This window comes from Thermobia domestica, chromosome 11, assembly GCF_964235325.1.
Source record: "Thermobia domestica chromosome 11, izTheDome1.hap1.1, whole genome shotgun sequence".
Taxonomy (NCBI): Eukaryota; Metazoa; Arthropoda; class Insecta; order Zygentoma; family Lepismatidae; genus Thermobia; species Thermobia domestica.
Window position 1 is genome coordinate 119,057,851 of NC_137464.1, and position 26,154 is coordinate 119,084,004.

Genomic DNA, 26,154 nt, shown 5'->3' on the forward strand with positions numbered 1-26,154 from the left:
AATTCCGATAAACAAAATATTTGTATCCTTCCGCTTGTCACAAATACGATTAGCTAGTGATGTATCACTCCCACTCCCCACGGGGAGGAGCAAATTATACACGTGCATTTTGACAATACTGTCTCGTGTTGTCCAGATACTTACAGCAGCAGCAGAAAAGAAAGAAAAGAAACTCGAAAGATTTAAAAAAAAAAAAAAAAAGTATTTGAATTTTGCTCATAAACAATTGTTGCTTAGTGAGGTTTGCCTTGTTGGTGTTTCACCACAACACTCGCGGAACCGGGATTCATTACAGCCATCTTTCAGACTTTAAAAGCAGAACACCCGTCCACAGTTGAGTTGGCGCCATAATTACTGCGCATGCTTAGTGTTTATTTCTATTATTTCATTAACCACACTCGATTGCAGTAATTTTGGATAACCCGTATTATATGTTTGTCATTTATAATAATATAGCAGTTTTATATAAAGCTTCATAGTAAAAGTAATAATGCAATCACATGAACTATTTTGCGGAAGAGTACAAGCGCCGGTAGGACGACAGCAAATCAGCATGATTTAGTTTCATGTGGCTTTGTTTATCGCAGTTTAGAGTTTACGCCGAACAATGTATAGAAAGCCATTTTGTAAACTTCAAACCTTTATTTCTCAAAATCCCCATCATGGATTTCAATGAATTTGCTTTTGTTTGAAGGCTTATTACATCTAGTTTCACATATACAAAAATTGTGATGGGCCATCCAAGCACTGAGGAGATATCCCAGTCACTGTAGCCAACTGATTGTGAAATGAACATTTTCCAATAACTTCCATACGATTTAACATATCCACCCCAAAATTGGTATAAGTACTCTTCGGTATCCTAGAAACACGTCTGTGAGCATTACCACTCCTCCCAAGCAACCCATTGTCAGGGTTGCCTGTCAGCGTTAGATGTATCTGTGCCACATTTTGCAGTAACCTTATTACATCTATTTTCACTATACAAAAATTGTGATGGGCCATCCAAGTATTGAGGAAATATCCCAGTCAGTGTTGTCAACTGATTGAGAAAAACTTTCCAATAACTTCCATACCCCCTCCCAAAAAAATGTTGGTAATAGTACTTTTCGGTATCCTGCAAATACGTCTGTAAGCATTACCACTCCTCGCAAGCAACCCAGTTATCAGGGTTGCCTCTCACAGCGTTAGACGTATCTGTGCCCACACTTTGCATTATTACGTGCGACATTACAAATATACGGAATCGTGTGGACCAAATGCCCCTAATTACTGATCTACCGTACCAATTTTGTATATTCACTCTGCTATCATTTCCAAACAATAGCGAAATTCGTTTTTTTTCTCTCTCTCTTTGAAAATGTCCATGACACGAAAAAAATGCTACATGGTTCAACGCTTTAAATCTTTCCGAAAGTCAGAGTTAGTGAATGTATTTGAAGATCTTCCAAATATTGCTTATCCCGCATAACGGAGGGCATATCAGCTAGTTTATCTATAACAAGTAATGTCTTATACTGCTGTTCTAATGTAGTATAGTTATTGTTAGAATTAAGGGAACTACTGTATCTCAATGTGATTCCCCAACTAATTATGACTATTCAACACAGAAGTTACTGCATTCTTTCAGATAATATGGAACATGACGTACCAACAGTCTTTCAAACACAGAAACTGGTAATGATTTAAAAAAAAAATTTTCCTCGCGTAACAAAAGTAGAATATTTCACTGATGGGTGTGGAGCCCAATATAAAAACTGCAAAGCTTCTTTCTTAAATCTTTACATCCACGCAAGTGATTTCCATGGCATGGTGGCAAAATGGTCTTTTTTTGCTACCAGCGTTGGAAAGTCCCCATGCGATGGAATTGGTGGGGATTTTAACCGGGTTGTGACAAAAGCAAGCCTTCAGAGACCATTGTCTAATCCAATAAATACATGTGCCCTTATGTTTCATTTCTGTGGAGAAAACATCATTAGCACCATGTTTTTCTTTGTGTATAAAGAAGAAATGGCTGTTGCTGGTGCCACACTTCAACAAAGATTTCTGAGAGCAGAAACTATTCATGTGCAATGCATTGCTTTGAAAAAAAAAAAAAAAAAAAGATTTTAGTTAGTGATTGGTGATGCATCAGTAAATTTCCTACTTCCCCATGGTCCCTAATTTTATTGGGCTGAAAATGATTCCTTTTGTGTTTTGTTTACTCACATCTTATGTAAAGTGGATATAACAACTGCTACTGGAAGAACATACCAGTTATCCCCAAAGTCTCTAAAAGTAGTTGCTTCAATGTGGGGAAACGTTTACAAAAAGCACCTGATATTAATATCTAATTACAGCAAAACCGAATATTTATTTTATGTGCCATAACATGTAGACCTATAATACTATCAAGCTTTATTATATTTGCTTCTTTGGTACTTATTCTGATTAATATTTAAAAATGCTAATGCCCATTTAGTGTTCAGATTATTGTATTTTTTCCCTTACCTATAGATTTTCGAAACTCTCTATTTCTCCTCCGTGCTTGGATGGCCCATCACAATTTCTGTATAGTGAAAATACATGTAATAAGGTTACTGCAAAATGTAGCACAGATACGTCTAACGCTGTGAGAGGCAACCCTGATAACTGGGTTGCTTGCGAGGAGTGGTAATGCTTACAGACGTATTTGCAGGATACCGAAGAGTACTATTACCAACATTTTTTTGGGAGGGGGTATGGAAGTTATTGGAAAGTTTTTCTCAATCAGTTGACAACACTGACTGGGATATTTCCTCAATACTTGGATGGCCCATCACAATTTTTGTATAGTGAAAATAGATGTAATAAGGTTACTGCAAAATGTGGCACAGATACATCTAACGCTGACAGGCAACCCTGACAATGGGTTGCTTGGGAGGAGTGGTAATGCTCACAGACGTGTTTCTAGGATACCGAAGAGTACTTATACCAATGTTGGGGTGGATATGTTAAATCGTATGGAAGTTATTGAAAAATGTTCATTTCGCAATCAGTTGGCTACACTGACTGGGATATCTCCTCAGTGCTTGGATGGTCCATCACAATTTTTGTATATGTGAAACTAGATGTAATAAGCCTTCAAACAAAAGCAAATTCATTGAAATCCATGATGGGGATTTTGAGAAATAAATTTTTGAAGTTTACAAAATGGCGTTCTAGTTTTTTCTCAAAATGTTACCTTCCAAATGCTTTTATGAACTTTCTATCAGCTCTTAGGAAAGTTTTCATGCTTTTAATGGTAAACAACTTAAAGACAATCTGAATAAAAAAAGAATCATGTTTCTGGCATTAACGGAAACCGAAATATGATTGTTTTAGTGTTCTTTCAAAACGGGGAAATATCGTGAGGCGACTTTTTGAAATGCAATAACTTCTGAACCACTGATGCTATTGCAATAAAATTTACACAATTGTAATCAGCATAAAAAGTTTTATAGCACTACCAAATTTCATCCAAATTTGAGGTGGGTTAAATTTCCCCAAATTTTGGTTGAATTGACGTGGAATGACCTCGTACTGTATATGTAATATTTATTCTCAATAGTTTTTCTGCGGATAATGAGTTTAATTGTGAAGTCACTGTTAAAGTTGTATGCAGTCTTTGGAAAATATTTATGTAGGTAATTGCGTTAATTGAAACTAGAACTTCGATAGCATTTAAAGGCGTTGTTCCAACAAAATATCATTAGTGTAGTAAAGAAAGTATATGGTACATTTTGTTAACATAAGAAAGTATTATTCCGTAATATTAAGATGACGAGACTCACTGTTTCCATCGGTCACACTTTTCCCTTTTCTAATACTGCAGTATATTAAAATTCATTCTACTAGATGCTCTGTTTTTCTAAATGTGATCTATGAAGAGAGTAAGAGCTATCGAAATAAATATTATCATGTTAAATATTAAGGCATAATACAAATTAATTGTTGTTGTATATTACTAATGTACTTTATAGTAAGATAACAATGCGTAATTGTTCCTATTACTATTAATTTGGCTAATATATAGGCTATGCAGTTGATTCTGTAGGTCAGGCAATCTATTGTAAATTATTCGTCATAAAACTAGTTCAATTGCAAAATTTCTGAAATTTCCTTTTTCCTGTCACGGTTGTATCAACTTCAGTATCTAAGCTCTGATTGCTGTTACGTATTGAAGCAAAACCATCCCTCAAAAGTCTGCTTTTACTGTTGTAGTAAATCGTCGCACTTAATAGGAGAGCTTTTGATACGTTTTTTGGAATATATGCAATTTGAAAACATCGTTTTGCAAAGATTTCTTCTAAACTATTTAATCTCGAATAGATGAAAGGATTCACTTCAGTATAAATGGAAGTATAATAGCTGTTATTTTCGTGTAAAATTGTGGTTAAGCAGGATCTTAAACTCGTAGTAAACAAATAGTCACAGTAAACAAATAGATAGTCTACTGTACGCAGATTTCATTATTTTACTCCCACTCTTAAGTATCATTTCTGTTTTTTTAGGGTCTCTTTTGCTGGAGTCAAAAATCCAACCCGACACAGCTTATCAGAAGCAACAGGTAAGAAATTAACTGTGTAGATTTTTCAGACCAAATTATTTTATAATTAGCATTACGAGTAATTAGCATCACAATACGTATGACATTTATTTTCTTTACAAATTATTCTTAAAATTTAACCTTGACCAACTGAAAAGTAGATCCTTGTTTATAGAAGAGCCTACCCTATTGCTTCAGTATCGTATATTTTTTACTTCAAACATCTATATAAAATGTAAATTTAGATCTTCAGTCTTACGCTGTGATATTTTAAATAACTAGAATTTTCTTTTTAATATAACCATTTTATTTTTCTGGTTTGGCCGGGAAGTCATTCAATACAGATGAGAAAATGTTCCTTCTATATGTTAAAGATTACTTCATTGTAAACATTTAACTGCTAAAACAATTTTTGATGACTTGTTTCCTTCCATACGTAAATATCGAAATGTGACTTTCAAGTACCCATTTGTTAAATAGACATTTAAAAAAAAAATATAATTATTTTATTTTACACACAAGAAAGGCTTTTCGCGTTCATGGTACATGGCACGATTTGATGTTATCGAGTTGAGGACTGCGTCGTCAGTTCTAAATTATTCTACGTATTAACCATGTTACGTAGAATGTATCGTAATTTTCAGCACAATAAATCTTGCATTCCGTAGCATCGTAACAGTGCCTTAGAAACTTAATGGATCTAATTAAATATTTTCAGAGAAATATCCCATTTCTTTATTCAAGGACTTTAAGAAACTAGAAGTCTTGAAAATTAATCTATGAGAAAAACATAACTACATTTGAAGCCTTAAAGTCAGTAACAAACATTACAGGGGTTCGGATTCGACCACAAGTAGTAGATCCACGTCCCATATTGCCGTGGTGCTGAAAAGGGGCGCTAAATTTCAACAAACAAAACAACAGTAATTTAAATATTAAAAAATAAATAAAATACAATTTTGTGTAGAAATTAATAAAAAGAACGAGACACTTGGAAAGTAGCAGGTTGAAAATAAAATAACTGAATATGTGCCTTCTTGGCCAATCTTCATGAATTGAAAAAGCTGAAGTTTGTGCTTTATATATTTTTCACCGTAGATGTTATCTTCATTGCACTATCTTCATTGCATTAACGCAAGTTATATAGATAAGTACTATAGTTAAACAGTAATTGCAAATATACACGAATTTCAGCATAAACTAAGAAGAGTGAAATTTTAGTTTGTGTTGTGAGCATCTAAATTTGGGCCATTATTCGGACGTTTACATTGATGTTTGCCACAGCTAGAGAACTAGCTTATTTTCCTTAGGAGGATTATCTTTTGTTCGATAAAAAAAATAAAAACAATAGAAATTTATTCTTACAGAAAAATATGTTCTTGTTTTTGTAGGACACTTTGATAGTTTGGTCGGAAGGAGACAATTTTGATTTGGCGCTTAGTTTTCAAGAGAAAGCTGGTTGTGATGAAATCTGGGAGAAAATTTGTCAGGTAAGAAAGATGTTCTTTAACTATAAATCGAATTCTGCGTAGATAAAAACTTGCGTTATGTTAACTCGTATGACGAGTGCGAGTTTCATTCTTACTATGCATTTTCCGTCGGTCGGAGTTTCTCAAGAAATTGACGATTGTATTTGAAATTGTTGTCAACAAAAATTAGATTTCTCAAATTTGGCGAAGTATAATTTTAGAACCGACGATCGTTTCTCTGAACTTGTCATGAACTTCCTCAGTATCTATATTCCACTGAGAAAGCTGGTCCTAAAGTTAGAACTACTCGAATACCTTCGGAGGATGTCGAAATCCCGTTGTAAAGATAACATATTACTAATATATATCCGGTTTGCGGGTTGATCATATTTTATTACTATTGTTTACTTCTGTGAAACTGTTTGAAAGATTTAGAAGAAAAAATTTCAAGTATGTTTGAACCGAACCCGCACAGCTAGCAGTGTACGTGTTATGAACAGCAACAATGGAAACACAGCTGTAATATGAAGTCTTATGTAGTTCGTTTATATAACACATCTACTGATACGACTGTATAGTACTTGTATGAGTATATGTTTATGATTATATATATATATATATATATATATATATATATATATATATATATATATATATATATATATAACGTGGGTTCCTGTCACCACGGCATGGCGCGTCCTCAGGTTGCGGATCGAGGAGAAGGCCTCTAGATATAGAGGTTAGCTGCGAATATACTGAATAAGCAGTCGCGGACAGACGACTAGGAGTGGTCCTCCAGCTTGGGGGTTTGGGTAAGGCTAACACCCTCATCCTGTAAAAAAAGGTACTTGTTCAGAAACATTCACAAAAGCCTCGGACAAGGACTGATAACTTGGCACGACATCAGCAAAAGAAAATGGACATGAGATTTGGAACATGGAATATTAGAAGTCTTTATAGGGCAGGCGCGTTAAAATCTGTAACGAGGGAGTTAGAGAAATACAGGATGGACTTAGTAGGAGTTCAGGAAGTTAGGTGGGAAGGAAATGGATCTGAGAATTCCGGAAATTTTACGTTCTTTTACGGGGAAGGAAATAAAAATCACCAGTTAGGAACAGGGTTTTTCGTTCACAAACGAATATTACCAGCAATTAAACGGGTTGAATTTGTTACTGACAGACTTTCTTTTATTACTCTTAAGGGACGGTGGTGTGATATTATTGTTTTAAATGTACATGCTCCAACTGAAGATAAGGGTGACGATATAAAAGATAGTTTTTACGAAGAAGTGGAACGGATATTTGACCAACTCCCGCGATACCATATGAAGATTCTATTAGGGGATTTCAATGCGAAGGTAGGACGAGAGGATATTTTCAAACCGATTATAGGGAACGAAAGTTTGCATAAGGAAAGTAATGACAACGGTGTTAGACTCGTGAACTTTGCAACATCCAAAAACCTAATCGTGAAGAGTACAAAATTCCCACATCGCGACGTTCATAAATACACTTGGACATCACCAGACGGAAAAACACATAATCAAATTGATCACGTTTTAGTAGATAGAAGAAGACAATCTAGCATAATTGACGTCCGGTCGTTTAGAGGGGCTGATTGTGACACTGATCACTACCTGGTAGCAGCGATAATACGGGAGAGATTATCGTTGAATAAAGGTAATACTCAATGTTCGAAAACGGAGAGATTTAATTTAAAGAAATTAGAAGAGAGCCAGGTAAGAGAGGAATACCAGATTGAAGTTTCGAATAGATTCGCGGTTTTAGAAGACTCGGAGTGCACTAGTGTTGAGGATACGTGGATTGAAATTAGAGATAGCATTAAAAGTTCAGCAATAGAAAAACTGGGACACGCGGAAATACGTAGGAACAAACCATGGTTCGACCAAGAATGCATTAAACTAGTAGAGAAGAGAAAACAGGCAAAATTACGGTGGCTACAAAATTCGAATGAAATAACTACACAAAATTTCGCAGATATCAGACGGGAAACTTCCAAAACTTTTAGAACAAAGAAACGGGATTTTTTGAAAGCTAAAATTAAGGAACTTGAAGATAATAGTAAAAATAAAAATATTCGGGACATGTATAAGGGGATCAGCGAATTTAAGAAAGGCTATCAACCTCGTGCTTATATATTAAAGAAATCGGACGGAACAGTTCTCACTGATACGGATAGCCTCTTAAATAGATGGAAAGATTTCTTTGACGATTTGCTGAACACGCAGCCAAAAACTAATGTGTGTGGAGAAAAGGAGATACACACCGCAGAACCGTATATTCCAGAACCCAATCGAATAGAAGTGGAAGCCGCTATAAAGAAATTAAAGAAACACAAATCTCCGGGTGTAGATGAAATTCCGGCTGAGTTAATTTTAGCTGGAGGCGAAAAATTGTGGAACAAGATACACAAACTCATTCTCCTTATCTGGAACAAGGAAGAATTGCCACAAGAGTGGAAAGAGTCAATCATTGTTCCAATTCACAAGAAAGGCGACAAAACTGACTGTAATAATTATCGAGGCATTTCTCTTCTGTCAACATCCTATAAAATCCTTTCAAATATTCTGTTAGCAAGATTGACCCCATACGCAGATGAAATTATTGGAGATTATCAGTGCGGATTTAGACGAAATCGATCAACTATCGACCAAATATTTACCATTCGCCAAATACTCGAAAAGAAGTGGGAATACAATACCCCGGTACATCAACTATTTATTGATTTTAGAAAGGCTTACGACTCGGTTAGGAGAGAAACATTATACAACGTTCTTACAGAGCTTGGAATACCGAGAAAGCTAATTAGATTAATTAAGATATGTTTAAGTGAATCCCAAAGTAAAGTCCGGGTAGGAAAATTTTTGTCCACGAGCTTCCACGTCGAAAATGGCCTGAAACAAGGAGATGCGTTGTCGCCATTATTATTTAACTTTGTGCTGGAATACGCCATAAGGAAAATCAAAGATAGCAACCAGGGCCTAGAGTTGAACGGCATTCACCAGGTTATGGCATATGCTGATGATGTAAATTTAATAGGGGATGATAGGAGAACAGTAGAAATAAATGCAGAGATATTATTAAACGCTTGCAGGGACATGGGTTTAGAAGTAAATGCAGAGAAAACTAAATACATGGAAGTGCGTCGGGACCGTAATACGGCAAATTGTGGAGGCGTTAAAATATTAAATAATACTTTTGATAAAGTGGATACTTTCAAATATTTAGGATCAATATTAACAGACGAAAATCATATTCACGAAGAAATTAAATGTCGACTAAAAGCAGGGAATTCGTGTTACTATTCGGTTCAAAATCTCTTGTCGTCGCGAATTCTGTCGAGGAATTTGAAGCTTAAAATATATAAAACGATAATCATGCCTGTTGTTCTGTATGGTTGCGAAACATGGTCGCTTACTCTGAGGGAAGAACATAGACTGAAAGTATTTGAGAACAGGATCCTGAGAAGAATATTCGGACCCAAGAGGAACGAGAATGGGGAATGGCGGAAGCTTCATAACGAGGAACTACATAGTTTATACGGTTTACCCAACATTGTTAGGGTCGTCAAGTCTAGGAGGCTTAGGTGGGCAGGTCATGTAGCTAGAATGGAAGAAAGTAGAGACGCTTTCAAAGTCTTGACTGGTAGACCCATAGGAAAACGACCATTAGGAAGACCTAGGCGCAGATGGGAGGATAATATTAAGATGGATCTCGCAGAGATTGGAATACAAAGTAGAAACTGGATCCAATTAGCTAAGGATAGAAGTCAGTGGAGAGCTTTTGTGAACGCGGCACTGAACCTCCGGGTTCCATAGGCCATAGAGTTAGTTAGTTATATATATATATATATATAAGCCTATAGTGTAGCGGTAGCAGATTAATAAACATGTCCATTTTTTTGTGCCGGTTTGCCTGGTGACAAACAAGAATTATATATACTTACTGAAACAAAGACGATATGAAGGCAATTTCTTGAGCAGTGTGCTAATATCAGAAAATTCCCTTTTGATAAGATTTATCATCAATTATAGTTACTACTACAGAAATTTACATTTTAAATTCAAGTATATAAGGTATTATTCTTAATAAAGTTTTGATTGTCTCAAACTTGAGCTCTAGAAGGTTTTTTTCTGCTGTCTTTCATTATTCCCGTAATCATCGCGTAAAGGTCCCTGGAAAGGAAACATAGATAACAATAGTGACCCTCCATTCCGACTCCCACACACAAATATATACAGTAAAGTTTTACTTATTTAATTTTTTACAGCTATATTAATATATATCATATTTTTGTTTTATTGCACACAGTTTGATGATTTATGATTTCATGTTAAGAACTAGAATAACATACACATAGACAGATGCCAAAAATAAAATAACAAGCATATTTTATTTTCGGAGTTGAATGGTTAATCCCTATTATTATTTTAATTCATTCATTTTTGGAGTAAATTGTAATAGTTCAAAAATATTAGTTAATTAGTTAAAAAGTGACATCGAAGTATACATTTGTGATGTTAATACAGTTTTCATGATTTTTTCGTGTGGAACGAAAAAAATTTATTTCTTCGAAGGAAATTTTTAAAAAATGTTACTACTCAGAAGAAAGAAAGAGTAATGCGCTAAATTCATGATAGATGCCTTTGATTATTACGGGTTGTAGTGTGACCCTACTTAAGTTGAGGTTGAATTAATGTATATTGATATAATTTTTGTTGCTCTATGATTTGGTAAAACAGCAGGAAAGTGTTTAGGAAACATGTGAAAAGTCAGGGAAAATTGATTTTAGAAGACATGGCTGTTTAAGAAGTTTGTTTGCTCCACTTCGTTCAAATTTTACTAGAGGTAAATTTACGATACCTTGGATAAGAAGGTATTCATTCAAGGTACGACGCGAAGATATGTTCATACATTCAAGATATTTAAACTGTTACTTATGTGCACGTATGACATATTAGGAAACTTCCAGAATATTATTAATCATTATTAAATTGCTATTAAGGCAGAAGAACCTAAGGGTCTGCATTTATTTTGATATGTATAATTAATATGAAAGAAGTATTGATAGAAACCTGTTATAGGTACAAGGAAAAGACCCATCAGTGGATATCACCCAGGATATCGTTGAAGAATCCGAAGATGAACGCTTTGATGATATGTCCGATGTGACCCCACCTATCGAATTTCCACCATGCGAAATCAGTCGATTGGAAGAAATTAGTGAGGTATGTGTTAATCTGATAATGTTAATATTTGATTTAATCATGAGTTAATTACATTTCATGTGCGACAGTTACATGCACATTCACTAGCTTTATTCTGCAGCAGCAATTGAAAATACATACGTAATAATGAAATTATTGTCAAACTATTACAATGTGTGTATCCGTTCAACAGCAGTTACTTAAAATGAGGTTAATGGAGGCGGACATGTCCATGAGTTTTTTCAGCGAACATAGGATTCTCCTACTCATTCATTCATCAATTATTCCATCATTCATGTATAGTTCTCTCCATAGGTGGTGTAACTGTACACATTTCTTTTCTCAACTTCTGAATGAAATGGCCAGTTAGACTGCATTTTTCACTTCCTTAACCCTTTAAAGATTTACACTTTTACCCTTTAAAGATTTACACTTTTAAGGTAAATTTTAAACTTCATGTTGAACAGCTACTGGTTCCTTACTATGTATCGTAGGATCATGGTTCATACCTCGTGTTTTTCAGAATAGCGCATCCTTTCCAACAGTACCACTTGCTTGTACGTATTATACACCAGAAACGGGAAAATCAGGGAAAACCTGGAGTTTTTTCGAAAAAAAAAATCAAAATGTTTCCGCCCTTCTGGTCCGGGCCTGAGTTCACGTAAGGATCTGGAAAACTTACTATCACGAAACGAGTTGCCAGCTCTACAGCGACGCTGGAAGTGCCCCCTGTTTTGATTCAAACACTTGTTCACATGTTTCACCATGTTGGCAGCAACTTTAAGAAGAGTAGAAGTGTTAATATTCTCAATGGCACTGAGAATGTTCGTTTCCAGGTCTTATATAGTTCGAGAATTGTTCTTGTATACCTCTTGCTTTAAGTAGAACCATAGAAATGAATAGCAGTGTTGCCGGGTGCTTGTAAGTAAACGTTTTATCATGATAATTTCAAAGTTTCTTTTTCGTTGTTTTCAGGAATTCCATAATGTAGACAGATCCTTAACACACCTTTTGATGCACTGAAAATCAGCAGGGCTGCGAATTCAGCGTGTTAATTTATGAAAACCACGATTTCCCTTGTTCCCCCTTACAGAGGCCTTATCCAATTAGTTATCGTTGGAAATGAAAAATTCTTTCTTCTGCTCCAAAGTTTACAAGCTACTCCAACTAAACAAACTGAAAGTTAACGACAGAACATCCATATGTATGAGTTACGAGTCAATTTACATGTCCCCCCACCCCCCAAAAAAACCTTCAGTTACATCTGGCAACACTGTGTGGTTCCTAGTGTACTTCAATCGTTGCTTCCTAGTTTAAAAATATATGCATGAACAAAGCTTCATTTTGGTATAACCATTATGTGTGTATCGCTTCAGGTTCAAAAATTCTACTATCCCAAATTCCGGGTTGCATTGTAAAGTGAAACCTGCCTATATTGGCCGCCGTAGGTTCCATTAAAAAGTGGCCAACTTACAGAAAATAAGTGTGATTGTTGTATTTTTAGAATAGGATTTCTAGTAATACTTGATTGCAAAATTTTAATAAGCAATGGCACAACAGCTACTTTTAAATAATGTATATTGAGTAATCATAACAATATACAGTACTAGGAAAAAAAAAAAATACCACAGTATGTTTAATATATGTTCTAGTCTGATACACTGAATTATTCGTATTGAAAACACATTAACACAGTACGCAGTTTATTGAAATTGATATTGTAGCACACTGAGTTGTTCAGATTGAAAGTAAGAAAAGCAAAATTATAAATTGAACAATTTATATGCAGTGTATATTACTTTTTGTTTTTTCGACAGTGACAAATATTTTCTTTAGATATCTTTCGAAAAAATAGCAAATCATTTATTATACAAATTTATTCATGGTGGTTCATTCTAAACGTATTTCTTTTATTCTTTTTGGTACATGTGCACATTCTAATTTTGTAGTTAACTACCTTTTCTTAATGAGCTGTAAGTGTTTCCCTCGGAGCAAAAGATGTTTTGAGAAGGATAGTAAGGAAATTCATATCTCAAAACCTCCAATACCTTTCGACAAGCCGTCAGGTGACAGTAGTTGACAATTGACTTGGTTAGATTTAACCTTGAGAATTTTCCGGAATTACTAAAGCTCCGACAGGAGCCGATATAGCTAATGGTTATACCAAAACAGAAGGGGTAAACAAATACGTACAACCATTCCTGAATTCCTGTACGTGCTTTTTCTTACTCACATCTTCCTTTACCACCCCGTTATCAGGGTAGTGTCCTGGCCATTGACCTCCAAGAACAAATCGTGGGAATCCATGCTTCTTGTCTCTAGTCACAAATACAGAACATCTGCCTCTCAAATCTGAATACGAAAAAGTTAATGAAAATAACAAGACGATATTTTGCGTGGCCAAGATACGCAGGTAAATTTATTATCATCATTATAGGGTAAACGTTGCTTCAATGCGGCCAACTTACAAGATAGATAGGTGTCCAACTTACAGAGTAATAAGTAACGAATATCTTATGGGAAAATGCAGGTTCAAGACGAACCAGGCCAACATAAGCAGATGGCCAAGTTCACAGTTTTTACTGTATATTGGACACCCTGTATAAAAAGAAGTTCGTTACGAAGCTCGAACATAACGAACTCGAGATATTTTTGAAGCAGTTGATCACAGGTAACGAAAAGTGGATAATCTACGATAACAATGTGCGAAGATGATCATGGCTGAAGCGAGAAGCTCCACAGTCTGTGGCTAAGCCCACACTGACACTCAGGAAGACTATGCTGTTCATTTAGTGGGATTGGAAAGGCGTCATGCGCTACGAGCTGCTGCCGTTGGGCAGAACAATGGACTCGGACCTGTACTATTGATAATAAGCGCAAATGGAAAAGAAACGACCGGAACTGGTCAATAGAAATGATGTCGTACATCACACTGACGGCGCCAGACCGCATACATCTTTTACTGAGAGATTTTAATACATCCACCGCGTAGCCCGAACGTGGCATCGTCAGACTATATAATTTGTTTCGGTCTTTTTTAGACCTCCCTGAATGATGCTAAGTTAGTTTCAAAAGAGACCTTAAAGACCATGAGTCACTTAAAAAAAATTGCGGCAGGATTATGTTGTCACGGAAAAATGATAGATCATGAAAAAAAAAAAAAAATGTTGCTTATGTGGTGTTATTTGTAAATCATAATAAATGTATTGTCAGTTTGACCTCCAAAGGCTCAGTACTTTTTAGGCATCCTGATATATACCATATCGTCATCTATCTCAAGATCGAACATGCCAATTTTTTTATTTGTGACGGACGGATGTAAAGATGTTTAGTTAGAAACTTGTTGAACTACCGTATGACAAGCAGACAAATGTTGCATCGTCGTGTCATTGAATAGAATTTCAAAATCTGTAGTTGCTAACGTCCTGTCACTTGCATGAGTAATTGTTGCAAATGGAGAATTTCCGGAAAATATGCCGTTATGGAGTAATTGTAACATAACTAACTCTGTGGCCTATGGAACCCGGAGGTTCAATGCCACGTTCACAAAAGCTTTCCACTGACTTCTATCCTTAGGCAACTGGATCCAGTTTCTACCTTGTATTCCTATTTTCGCGAGATCCATCTTAATTGTCTTCCCATGTGCCTAGGTCTTCCGAATGGTCGTTTTCCGATTGGTCTTCCAGTTAAGACTTTGAAAGCGTTCCTACTTTCTTCCATCTTGAACTGACATGACCTGTTCACCTGTACCCCCTAGACTTGATGACCCTAATAATGTTTGGTAAACCGTATAAATTATGTAGTTCCTCGTTATGAAGCTTCCGCCATTTCCCTTCCCGTTCCTCTTGGATTCAAATATTTGTCTCATGATCTTGTTCTCAAATACTTTTAAGTCAATGTTCTTCCTTCAGGGTAAGCGACCATGTTTCTCAGGCATACAGAATAACAGGCATGATTACCACTTATATATTTTAAGCTTCAAATTCCTCGACAGAATTCGCGACGACAAGAGTGTTAGGGTATATTTTTAAGTGAGTTAAATATTACTTCAACTAGATTTCACATGTACCCAAGTCAACTTAAGAATGTAGATAACTCTTTCTATTCACTATCAACCTTTATTGCCTTACAACTACAACCAGCCACACTTGGATGTAACTAAAATATCACTTGCCACACTTGGCTCATATATTTAAATTATAAACAGCCACTTTTGGCTCACCAACCTAATTATCAAACTCTTCAGCCACTTATGGCTCCATTACAACACATAAACAACTACAGCCACTTAAGGCTCTTTTTCTACGACTCAATTGCACATTATTTATATTCATAGGAACGCCTTTCTTTTGTTAGTACAACTTCCTAACACCTTGTCAGATTGTTCATAATCCATACTTTCTCCGATACCCTAACAAAGAGATTTTGAACTGAATAATAACACGAATTCCCTGCTTTTAGTCGACATTTAATTTCTTCATGAATATGGTTTTCGTCTATTAATATTGATCGTAGATATTTGAAAGTATCCACTTTATCTAAAGTACCGTTTGATATTTTAACACATCCATAATTTGCCGTATTACGATCTCGACGAACTTCCATGTATTTAGTTTTCTCTACTTTTACTTCTAAACCCGTGTCCCTGCAAACATTTAATAAGACCTCTGCATTTCTTTCTGTTGTTCTTCTGTCATCCCCTATTAAATTAAAATCATCAGCATACGCTATAACCTGGTGAACACCGTTCAACTCTAGGCCCTGGTTACTATGTTTGATTTTCCTTATAGCGTATTCCAGGACAAAGTTGAATAATAATTGCGACAACGCATCTCCTTGTTTCAGGCCATTCTCGACGTGAAAGCTTGTGGACAAAAATTTTCCTACCTGGACTTTACTTTGGGTTTCATTGCAACATATAAAGTAGAAATAAGCAGAAAATAAGACACACTGAATATTTAACCACTGCTCATTTACTAGAGATCGTACATATATTATTTTTATAGTATGTGTGTAAAACTTATTATGGTTTTAATCTTCGTTAGCAAAGTAAAGTTTTCAGTCGAAATATTGAAGAACTTTAGTTAATTATATATAGATAATATGGTTGAGGAAGATTAATTTTTTAATAATAATTTTCAGCTTATGAGCAGTTGTTTGACCTCACCAGCAAGAAAAGAAAAGTTGGCAGCTGCAATAGAGAGTGAATGCTACATAAAGAAGCTTTTGAATTTGTTTCATATGTGCGAAGACCTAGAAAATATTGAAGGCTTACATCATTTATACGATATTTTTAAGAATATTTTCTTGTTAAACAAGAATGGCCTTTTTGAAGTCATGTTTGCAGGTAAGTTAATGATTATTACTTCCTTTCGAAGCAGAATTGTAATAAAGACTTTCATTATTATGTGTATGTATGATTAAGAAGAATAACTATCAGTTCAATCCAAATTTTAATGTTGCTACTAAAAAGAAGGATGAGTAACCTTAAAGTGTCAGTGTGTTTATCCCGGTTATATCGTTTCGAGAGGTACTACTGTTCTCATCCTTGGTGCTTCCGAGTGCGCAGAATACGCAGAATTCAAATATTTCTCAATTCTTAATTACGTAAATGATAAGAAGTTGGGTAAGAAACAATCTTATGGCACACACATATCGAAATTCAAGCACATATACTTTAGCGTGATTATTTAAATGAAATATGGTAGTGTTAGTTACTATATTATTTAGTTAAGAAAAAAAGTGCCACAGGTTTCTTCATTTCATTTTAATGCTGATATTGGACTTTCTTGGTGTGTATGTGCCCGAGGATACGAGTTAAAACGTTATATACATTTACAACATGTAGCATGCATATACAACAAATTCAGTACAACATGGTTTTGTCTTTCAGTATAGAAAAAAAATACTTAATTTAAATCTTATTAGAATAATTAAAAGGAATTCTGTACTGAGAGCCAAAAAGCCTTCTAAAAGATTACTGTATGAAATCGAAAAGAGACAGTGAAACGTGAATTCTGTTTTTAACACTAGAACGCCCGTAAGGTGTCATTTTGACACTTCTCGTCGTAAAACCACGAATAAAGTATTTATTGCTTAGACTAGATGTTCGAAACTTTTTGACTTTTTCCAAAATATTAATATGAACACGGGAAAGAGTGTGTGTCCAATTAATTTGTGTATTAACGAAAGTATGATCAGATTTGCTAAAAACGCCCGAAAGTGTCAAATTGACACTATCTTAAATTAAGAAACGTTGACCTTTCGCTTTGTATTCTGTGATCATATTTAATGTTGTGAGCTAGTTTCCACTACAAAAGTTGTTTGAAGTTGTGTTTGTGTTAATCGCTTTGGACTTTTGTTGTAACACGTGACCAATCCTTTGTAAGTACGTCAGTCTCTTTGTTGTGCCAATGGCGTCAAAGCCAGCCAAATACGGCCAGAAATTTTGGAACCTTATGGATGTGAATTCAAAGTATATGGTAAACGCATCTCCATACTTAGGTAAGGATGAACAGAGACCATAAAATCATTTGCTTGCAGATTATGGTGTTATGAAATTAATAGAATCTATCTTCAACACAAGACGTAATGTTACCTGCGACAACTTTTTCACCTCATTCAAACTTGCAAAGGAATTCCGGGAGAAGAAAATAAGTATTGTTTGTACCTTGAATAATTTGAGAAGAGAAATGCGTGATGCCATTAGAACGTCTCAACGTATGATTCGAAAATTTACAATCACGAGGGAATAACTCTTACAGTTTACCATTGCAAGAAAAGAAAGAACATTCTGCTTCTCTGTTCTCTTCATCTTGGTGGCGTCCAAATTAGCGGCAATAACAAGAAAACTCCAGAAAGTGTTTCTTTCTACAACATTACTAAATACGGAGTTGATAGTATTGACCAGATGTCCAGAAGTATTTGGTCAAGGCATTGTCTCGACGATGGCCTGTTCAGAGCTTCTATAATGTTATCGACTTTTCAGACATCAATGCTTGGATTGTCCATAGGGAGACTAGGGAAGAAAGTATTCCGAACAAAGTTTATCCAGCCTTTGGTTGAAGAACTGGGATAAACTTATGCACAGACGAGGAAGCATGGAGCCCTAACTATCTCCAAGAATGTTGCAGTGGTTGCGGCAAATTCGGCGTCAGAGGATACTAAGAAACGGATGAAATGACATATCAAAAAACGCAAGGGAAATGTGACGACCAAAAGGTGCTTTACCAGCTTGAAACTGGTGTGTGGGAACTGTGCTTCTCAGGTTCGCTATACTTGCATCAATTGCGACGAAAAGTGAGCAGTCGAAGTTGCAGAACTTTTCTTGTGTCATTTTTTTTTTCATTTACGTTTCTCTGTAACAAAGTATATTGAAAGATATGTAAAACTAGTTTGTTCACTAAGATGTTACTATAAAATACTGAAGAAACAGTGATTCCATCTATTAGTATTTTCCTGTTTTTATTTATTACAACATATATATTGAATATCAATTTTTGTTTTTTTAAATAGGAGATATCAATTTTTGTTTTTTTAAATATATTTATTAGGAGAGTGTATTCGAACACCATTCAATATAATACAGGGTGAGTCAAAAGTCCTTGGGCACCTGCATAAGTTTGAAAATCGACGGGAAAAGTAAAAAGTGATGATGGGGACAGAGGTTTGATGAGGGGCCGCAACTTTTGGAGTGTATGTCATTCATGGCCGCCATCTTGAAATCCGCTATTTTGAATTCTTTTTTTTTTTAATTAATGGGATGTGTATCACTCATCAAATAACACTAGCTTGAGCTCAGGAATTTAGTGGTGTAATTTTTTTTTGTTTGTTTTTTTTTTTTTTTTTTTCTATCTTGTACAGTTTAGAAGTTATTAATGTTCAAAGGTGGGAAATTACCTGGATACTGAATGATACAACACATGTTCTACTTGTTGTCCATCCCGTGCAATGCACAACTGTAGTCGCCGCAACCACTCTGACTGCACATGAAGGAGAATGCCTCCTGAAATTTGGTCACAGACTTGTTGGATGCGTTCCTCCAGGTGTGTCAAATCACGGATTGTCTCAGCATACATTATCTGCTTAAGATGTCCCCATAGATAAAATTCAAGGGGCGTTAAGTAAGGGAATCTGGGCGGCCACTCCACGGGACCACAGCGACCAATCCACTTCCCTGGCAGTTGTTCATGTTCATTCAACCATTCACGGACACCAAGTCCATAGTGTGGAGGGGCTCCATCGTGCTGAAAATAAGATGGGAAAATGCCGTCAGCGTTCATTGTGGCAGGAAATACAAGGTCCTGCAGCAGCATCAGATACTGTGGTGCAGTTAAGGTGTTGTAAATGAAAAATGGCCCAATGATGCAGGTGTCCCATATGCCACACCACACCATCACCTTCGCTGGACTATGTTCTCGGCTCGGGTCAACCCAGTTCGGATTTGCGTCACACCAGTATCGACAATTATGTCGATTAACCTCCCCGTTCAAAGTGAAATACGCCTCGTCGCTGAACAGTATGCCCTTGGCAAACGCAGGATCCAGTTCGTGTTGTTCAGTAGCCCACATGTAGAACTCCAACCGGCGATCAGGGTCATCCTCGTTCAGTTTATGTTGCATGTGCAGCTTGTAAGAATGCTACTGATGGGCGTGCAATATTCGGACAACGGAGAATTGGCTTATTGCACATGCTAGGGACACACGACGGGTACTTTGTTTATGACTTTTCCCAAACGACGCAACAACCGCTGTTGCAGTTTCCTCATTGGTGGCAGTCTTTGGTTGCCTACTACGTGCCCTATCTTGAACCCGGAATTTGATGATCACGTGAGCCACCGTGCTGTGCGATACCGGTTCTCTGTCTGGGTGCCGTCTGTTGTAGTCAGCTGCTATTGTTCGGTAGCTGCGTTCCCCTGATATAAGGATGATTTCGATCTTGAACATTAGTAACATTTAAACTGTACAATATATATATATATATATATATATATATATATATATATACACCACTAAATTCTTGAGCTCAAGCTAGTGTTATTTGATGTGTCATACACCCCCCATCCCATTTAAAAAGAATGACTTGAATCCAAAATAGCGGATTTGAAGATGGCGGCCATGAATGACATACACTCCAAAAGTTGCGGCCTCTCATCAAACCTCTGTTCCCATCATCACTTTTTACTTTTCCCGTCGATTTTCAAACTTATGCAGGTGTCCAAGGACTTTTGACTCACCCTGTATTTTAAATTTTGTTTCCTTATACGAAAGTAAGCGGTGTCAAAATGACCTCGCGGGCGGACTAGGGCGTCAAAGATATTAGGCGTTCTAGTGTTAAATAAACTTCGATAATTAATAATATGGTAAAATTACAAACCAAACCAACTTTTCTTTATTAGCAGTACAACTTGTGAAAAGGACATCAGGACCACGTACACGTTTACCACTGTCGCAGAGAGTCAGCCACTTTCCATTATCAGTAAGGTGGTTCAAGATGATTGACTTGTTTTTCTCTTGAATATTGTCACCCTTAGATCGTGACCTTCAAGAAAAAGAGGCTTTTATTTATGGGTAAACTTAACATTGCTTTAGAAGCAATGGGAACTGAAAAATAACGGAAAGTGAAGAATTGGAAATATTGATAATCCACACATTCTGTGGTGTGTAGATTGTAGACTAACACAACTCACTGAGAATGTGAAGTAACAGAAGAATATTTATGTTTACTGGCTAAAAAGTCGTCTTTCTGCTGTTAAAAAAATGCATCGTATAGATAAATATGAGAACATTTACGAAAAGAAAAGGTCTGAAGAGCTTAGATACTAAAACATTATGTTTCACTTTCTTTTCTTCTTTCTTTCTTCGGAGTTGGCGCATCATATAGGTAAATATGAGAACATATACGAAAAGAAAAGGTCTGAAGAGCTTAGATACTAAAACATTATGTTTCACTTTTTTTCTTTCTTTCTTCAGAGTTGGCTGTAAATGTATTGTTATCTTCCCGAATTTATTAATACAGAGATTAAAACGCCCAAATTCCTTTACGTAACGAGTTATATTGGGACAGTTAACGAGTAAACTATATGTTTTTCGTGGGGAGAAATTTATATTATATAATATGTCGCAATATAAATAACTGCATTAATTTATTCGGGAATATCTTCAGAGAATGTGCAGCAATCTACAAATTCTTAATGCGTTCCATCCTTCACATACTTTCTCTGTGCAGTGTCACATTCGCTGGTTTGTTAACTTGGAAAGTGCACCCAGATCCTGTGACAGTAATCATTTCCCGATATTGATTATAGATTTGCCTGTTGCCAGTGTGAATCATATTAAACACTTCAGTTTGAAGCGTGCTGATTGACCGACATTTCGGAAGTTGAGTGACTTTCATCCTCGTAGTATTCCCTCGAGGATGCTGATTGTGTAAATCTGTTTGAACAAAATGTAATAAATTCTGTGCGTGATTCTACTCGCGGACACGAAAGCGATGGTCTACGACAGCTAGGCTATCCTTGCTCATCTCCCTGCCAGAGTACTTCTTTTAACAGGCCCCACTGCTGAGAATTTCTTTAACAGTTTCGCATTTGCGTGCATGTTACTTTATTAAATGACCGAATTGCCAACGCTGGAAAGACTACATATTGTCCCTGAGTACTCGGACACCTTTGACTTCTGTTTGGCGTCGGGTTCGCTCAATCAATGGAAAAAGTACTATTACTAATGTGCCTACTCTAAAAGTAGGTGGGGCTCTCAAGGCTTAACCCTACAGAGATAGCCAATATTTTGGGCTGACACTTTTCTCCTATCTCTGAATCAGCACACTATTCTGACAAGTTTAATCACTTTTCGTACTTGTGTCGTGCGGAATCCGCTAAATTTTCGTAGATCTAATACCGAGAATTGTAATGTCCATTCAGAGCACTCCACGAGCCATCCAATACCGCGCCAGGGCTTGATCTATATTTTATAATTTGTTACACAATGTTTCTCGTAATACACAACTCACGTTATTGCAGCTGTTTAATCGTATTTAAATTGAAAAGATTTTCCTGTCTTGATGACGTGTGTGTCTGGTTCTTCGAATCTTTAAGCAGATATCCGTAACGACTGCAGAAGCTACAGACTCATTCCTGTCACGAGTTGCGTTTGTAAGCTCTTTGAGCGCGTGGGCAACAAGCGAGTAGTGTAGTATTTCCAGTGAAACTCGCACTTAAGTAAATTTCAGTGTGGCTTTCGTTCATACCGATTCACTACTGACATTCTTGCACAACTCGCTCAGATGAAAGTGAAATTAGCTTCTTACATGATTTAGGTTTATTAATGTCTCCTCAGTTTGTTATTTGTCACTTAATTTCTTTTGTGTTGTATGCCCCTTATGTCATATTCGTCTTTTTAAAATTCAGAAGAGAGAAATCTCGTCTTTTACTTCCTGTTGTTAAATTTCACTTCATTGTTTCAGAGGATACTATATTTGATGTTGTTGGCTGCCTCGAATACGATCCCTCCTCGCCCGCACCAAAACGACATAGACAGTACCTGAAACAAATGGCCAGGTAGGTGTTATTTAATATGATACAATTCGTGGATTTTTCTTTTTTTACCTGTGTTTTGTTCCGTATTCTATATTTTGTATGTATTATCTATACATTAGTCATTATTTTTTTAGATTTTTTTCCTGAGAACAATTATTTACGCCACAGATGTGTTTTTATCTTTTAAGCTTTAGATTATTCTGTATCATCTAATTTATCATACATATATCGAACATTATATGGATTAAGTTAAGGTTCTTGCAGGAATCTTCGACGAATACTTTAGGTTAGGGAACAAAGTATGAAAAGGACAAATGATAACACTGAAGTTTTTCAGTTATTTTACAATTCCAATAGGATTGCTGTTCATTGTCCGAAAATTAAGCTCATTTTTAATAGGTAAATATATATATATATATATATATATATATTTCATTAGATTTTATTCTATTAATTGACATGTTGGTTTATATTTTTAAATGTTAGTATTTTATGTATTTATTTTTTCATTCTTTAGGTTTAGGGAGGTAATACCCATAACAAATGCAGAGCTTCTATCAAAAATTCATCAAACATACCGGGTACAGTATATTCAAGATGTAGTACTGCCGACACCTTCTGTGTTTGAAGATAATATGCTTTCAACACTTTCAAGTTTTATTTTCTTTAACAAAGTGGAAATAGTATCGTTAATACAGGTACGTCCCTTCCATTGAAACATCTATTGTGTAGTGATACATATGTATTATGAGTATGTTTGTAGGTAGAAAGCACAGATAAATATTAATAACGAACAGCTTGAAGTTTAATGACTGAAGTTGGGAGCAGTATGTCAAAATAAGGCATTTTTATTAAAAAAAAAAAAAAAAAAAAAAAAAGCTCTGATTATTATTTGTTTTTTTAATACTAAGTGTCGTTTGAGTAACTTAAAAATTATATGATGCTCAAATCTTCGATTTATAACATACATCATTGACGAAGTTAATCTTGAGCTACTTTTCAGTTAGCGAACAAGATAGTAGTTGATGGGCAACATTGAACGGTTGTTTATGTGTAAATTTTTTCACTTCGGTCCTCCTTTGAACTGCAAACAAGCTGGTCAAAATTGATAAACTGGAACAAATGATGATGCACGATGGATAAACATTGCGTGACACCTCGAAGTGCCCATACACTTACATTTAGTCTTTGCTATAAATATGTTATATTTGTAGTAGATGACTCGACAGGATCTTAAAGTTTAGCAAAACGGATTCAGTGTGTAATAAATTAAACCCTTTTGACTGACAATGTTCCTGTCAGAATGCTCCAAATTTGTGAAGGAGTTACACTTGCAGAGAAATACAAACAATTTTCTAACAGACGAATGAAAGTTTGCAATTATCGCGCAGAAGAAGCTAAACGAAAGGCAATATCTCTGTAGTCTTACGAATTTTTGTTTCTTTTGCTTGACGATAGATTTAGTCCCAAAGATCGTGAAATTACGAGCTTTCATAAGCATCTCATTGCATCCATAAGCATTTTTTTTTTTTTTAAAATTTAGGTATTGTGTTTCTTCACGAAGATAAAAGAGATTAAATATTAAAGATAATTATTTCAATGTCCTATAATTTAAGTTGATTTTAGAAGTTAGTTTCGGAATATTTTCGTTAAAGGCTTCCTAACAATGCTATTCATAAGTATCGGAAGTCTTACAGAACGGCTATGTCCTTCAGTCTGTTGACAGGTATCAGAGCAAAAACAGTAAGAGATACCTGTTGAAAAGCAGTTTTTACTTACGAACGACGAAAGAAGAGACAAGATTTCAACGGATTTACACGTTTCATGTCTCATAGATACCGAGAAAGTGATTTTTTGACATTGTCCGTTCGACCTGATGTATGCGCCGAAAGGCCGTACTATTCAACGTATCTGAGCCAGATTTTCAACTCCGTAGATTTAAGGTTTTCATGTGATTCTCTAGGGTAGTTATTTATGCTTTCTCTCTACCTTTAAAAATAAAAGTAGTGAATCGAGAAGGGATAGTTCACTCGTGGGAATGAATTTTTCAGACGATTTTCTCAAAAACGACTCAGGAGATTTTGTTATATTTCATAAATAAGTATTCCATTAATAACCTGACAATATGGCAAACTTATTTTCTTGAAGAAATCTACGAGGGGATAGTTTATTCTTGGGGATGGATTTCTTGCGGACGATTTTCACAAAAACAACTCAGGCGATTTTGTTCGTATTTCACAAACATTTCATTAATAACCAGACAATTATGGCATAACCCAATCGTTCTTAATTACAAGGGGTAGTTTATTTTTGGGAGTGGGCTCTTTTCGGACGATTTTCTCAAAAGCAACTCAGGAGATTTTGTTCATATTTCATTAATATTCCTATAGTATTACGTAAACCACTTCCATAAGAATATTCGCAAATATATATATATATATATATATATATATATATTTGTAAATACGACTCCTGCAGTTTTGTTGATATTTTATATACAAAATAATTCATTAACAGCCCTAACATATAAATATTTTTTTATGAAAAGGAATCTACACGGAGTAATTTACTTTTGGGAATGATCTGTTTAATGAATTGAAGTGAGAAAGTATAGTGCATTGCCTCCTATCCTTTATTTGGTATCGACTCAGCGTGCAAAGAATAGGTTTAATCTCAATCCGTTAAATATGTATTCAGAACTGAAGGGCAGAAATTAACCATTCCCAGTCTCAACGTGAATTGCTACAGAGCAAATACGCTAATAGATAACGACAACGGGTTTTTCGTAATCGATTCAGCATCTGAAGAATACATACTATCTCCATTCACATCTCTCTACTAAAATCAAATGTGATAATAGAAATTTACTACAAGTTTCGGTTTCAATAATTGATCTCTGTAGAGAAAAAATGGTAAGAAATAGCAAGAAGTGGCTTTTTAACATGAACCAGCGTCTGAAGAATGAGTTTTATCTATTTTTATCTAGTGTTGTATCTACTCTATCTAAGTAATGGAAATAACAACTTTCGGATTTCAACATTGATCGCTATAGTGAAAAAGGGAATAGATAGCGACAAGCACTTTTCTGATATGGATTTAGTACCGCAAGTATTGACTTGATTCGAGTATTGCAGCCGGAAGTGATGGACATAAACCTCATCCGGTTTCACGAACAACAGTAACAGAGTTAGTGAGTATGGCTTCAGCGTCCGACGAATAACGGCTTTTGTAATCAGGAGTTATAGATGTACTGCTTCCAGTTTCAGTATTGAATTTGAATAGTTTCCACATTGTCAAACGAAACTCACTTGTTTAATTTAAATTGACGTGGTAATTCTTGATGTGGATTCATAGACAGTCTACAGATCCGTTAGTT

At 35.6% G+C, this 26,154-nt stretch overlaps 1 protein-coding gene across 4 annotated transcripts in view; it reads left to right on the plus strand.

Annotated features, from left to right (window-relative positions):
* The window catches only part of flfl (serine/threonine-protein phosphatase 4 regulatory subunit 3 flfl), a 106,520-nt gene that overhangs the window by 14,329 nt on the left and 66,037 nt on the right, over nt 1-26,154 (plus strand). For all 4 annotated transcript variants that reach the window (XM_081731072.1, XM_081731073.1, XM_081731074.1 and 1 more), the window contains exons 3-8: nt 4,512-4,567; nt 5,938-6,036; nt 11,120-11,263; nt 16,385-16,589; nt 22,706-22,799; nt 23,296-23,476. In XM_081731072.1, the coding sequence (XP_081587198.1) occupies nt 4,512-4,567; nt 5,938-6,036; nt 11,120-11,263; nt 16,385-16,589; nt 22,706-22,799; nt 23,296-23,476 (779 nt within the window). The remainder of the gene's footprint in view (nt 1-4,511; nt 4,568-5,937; nt 6,037-11,119; nt 11,264-16,384; nt 16,590-22,705; nt 22,800-23,295; nt 23,477-26,154) is intronic.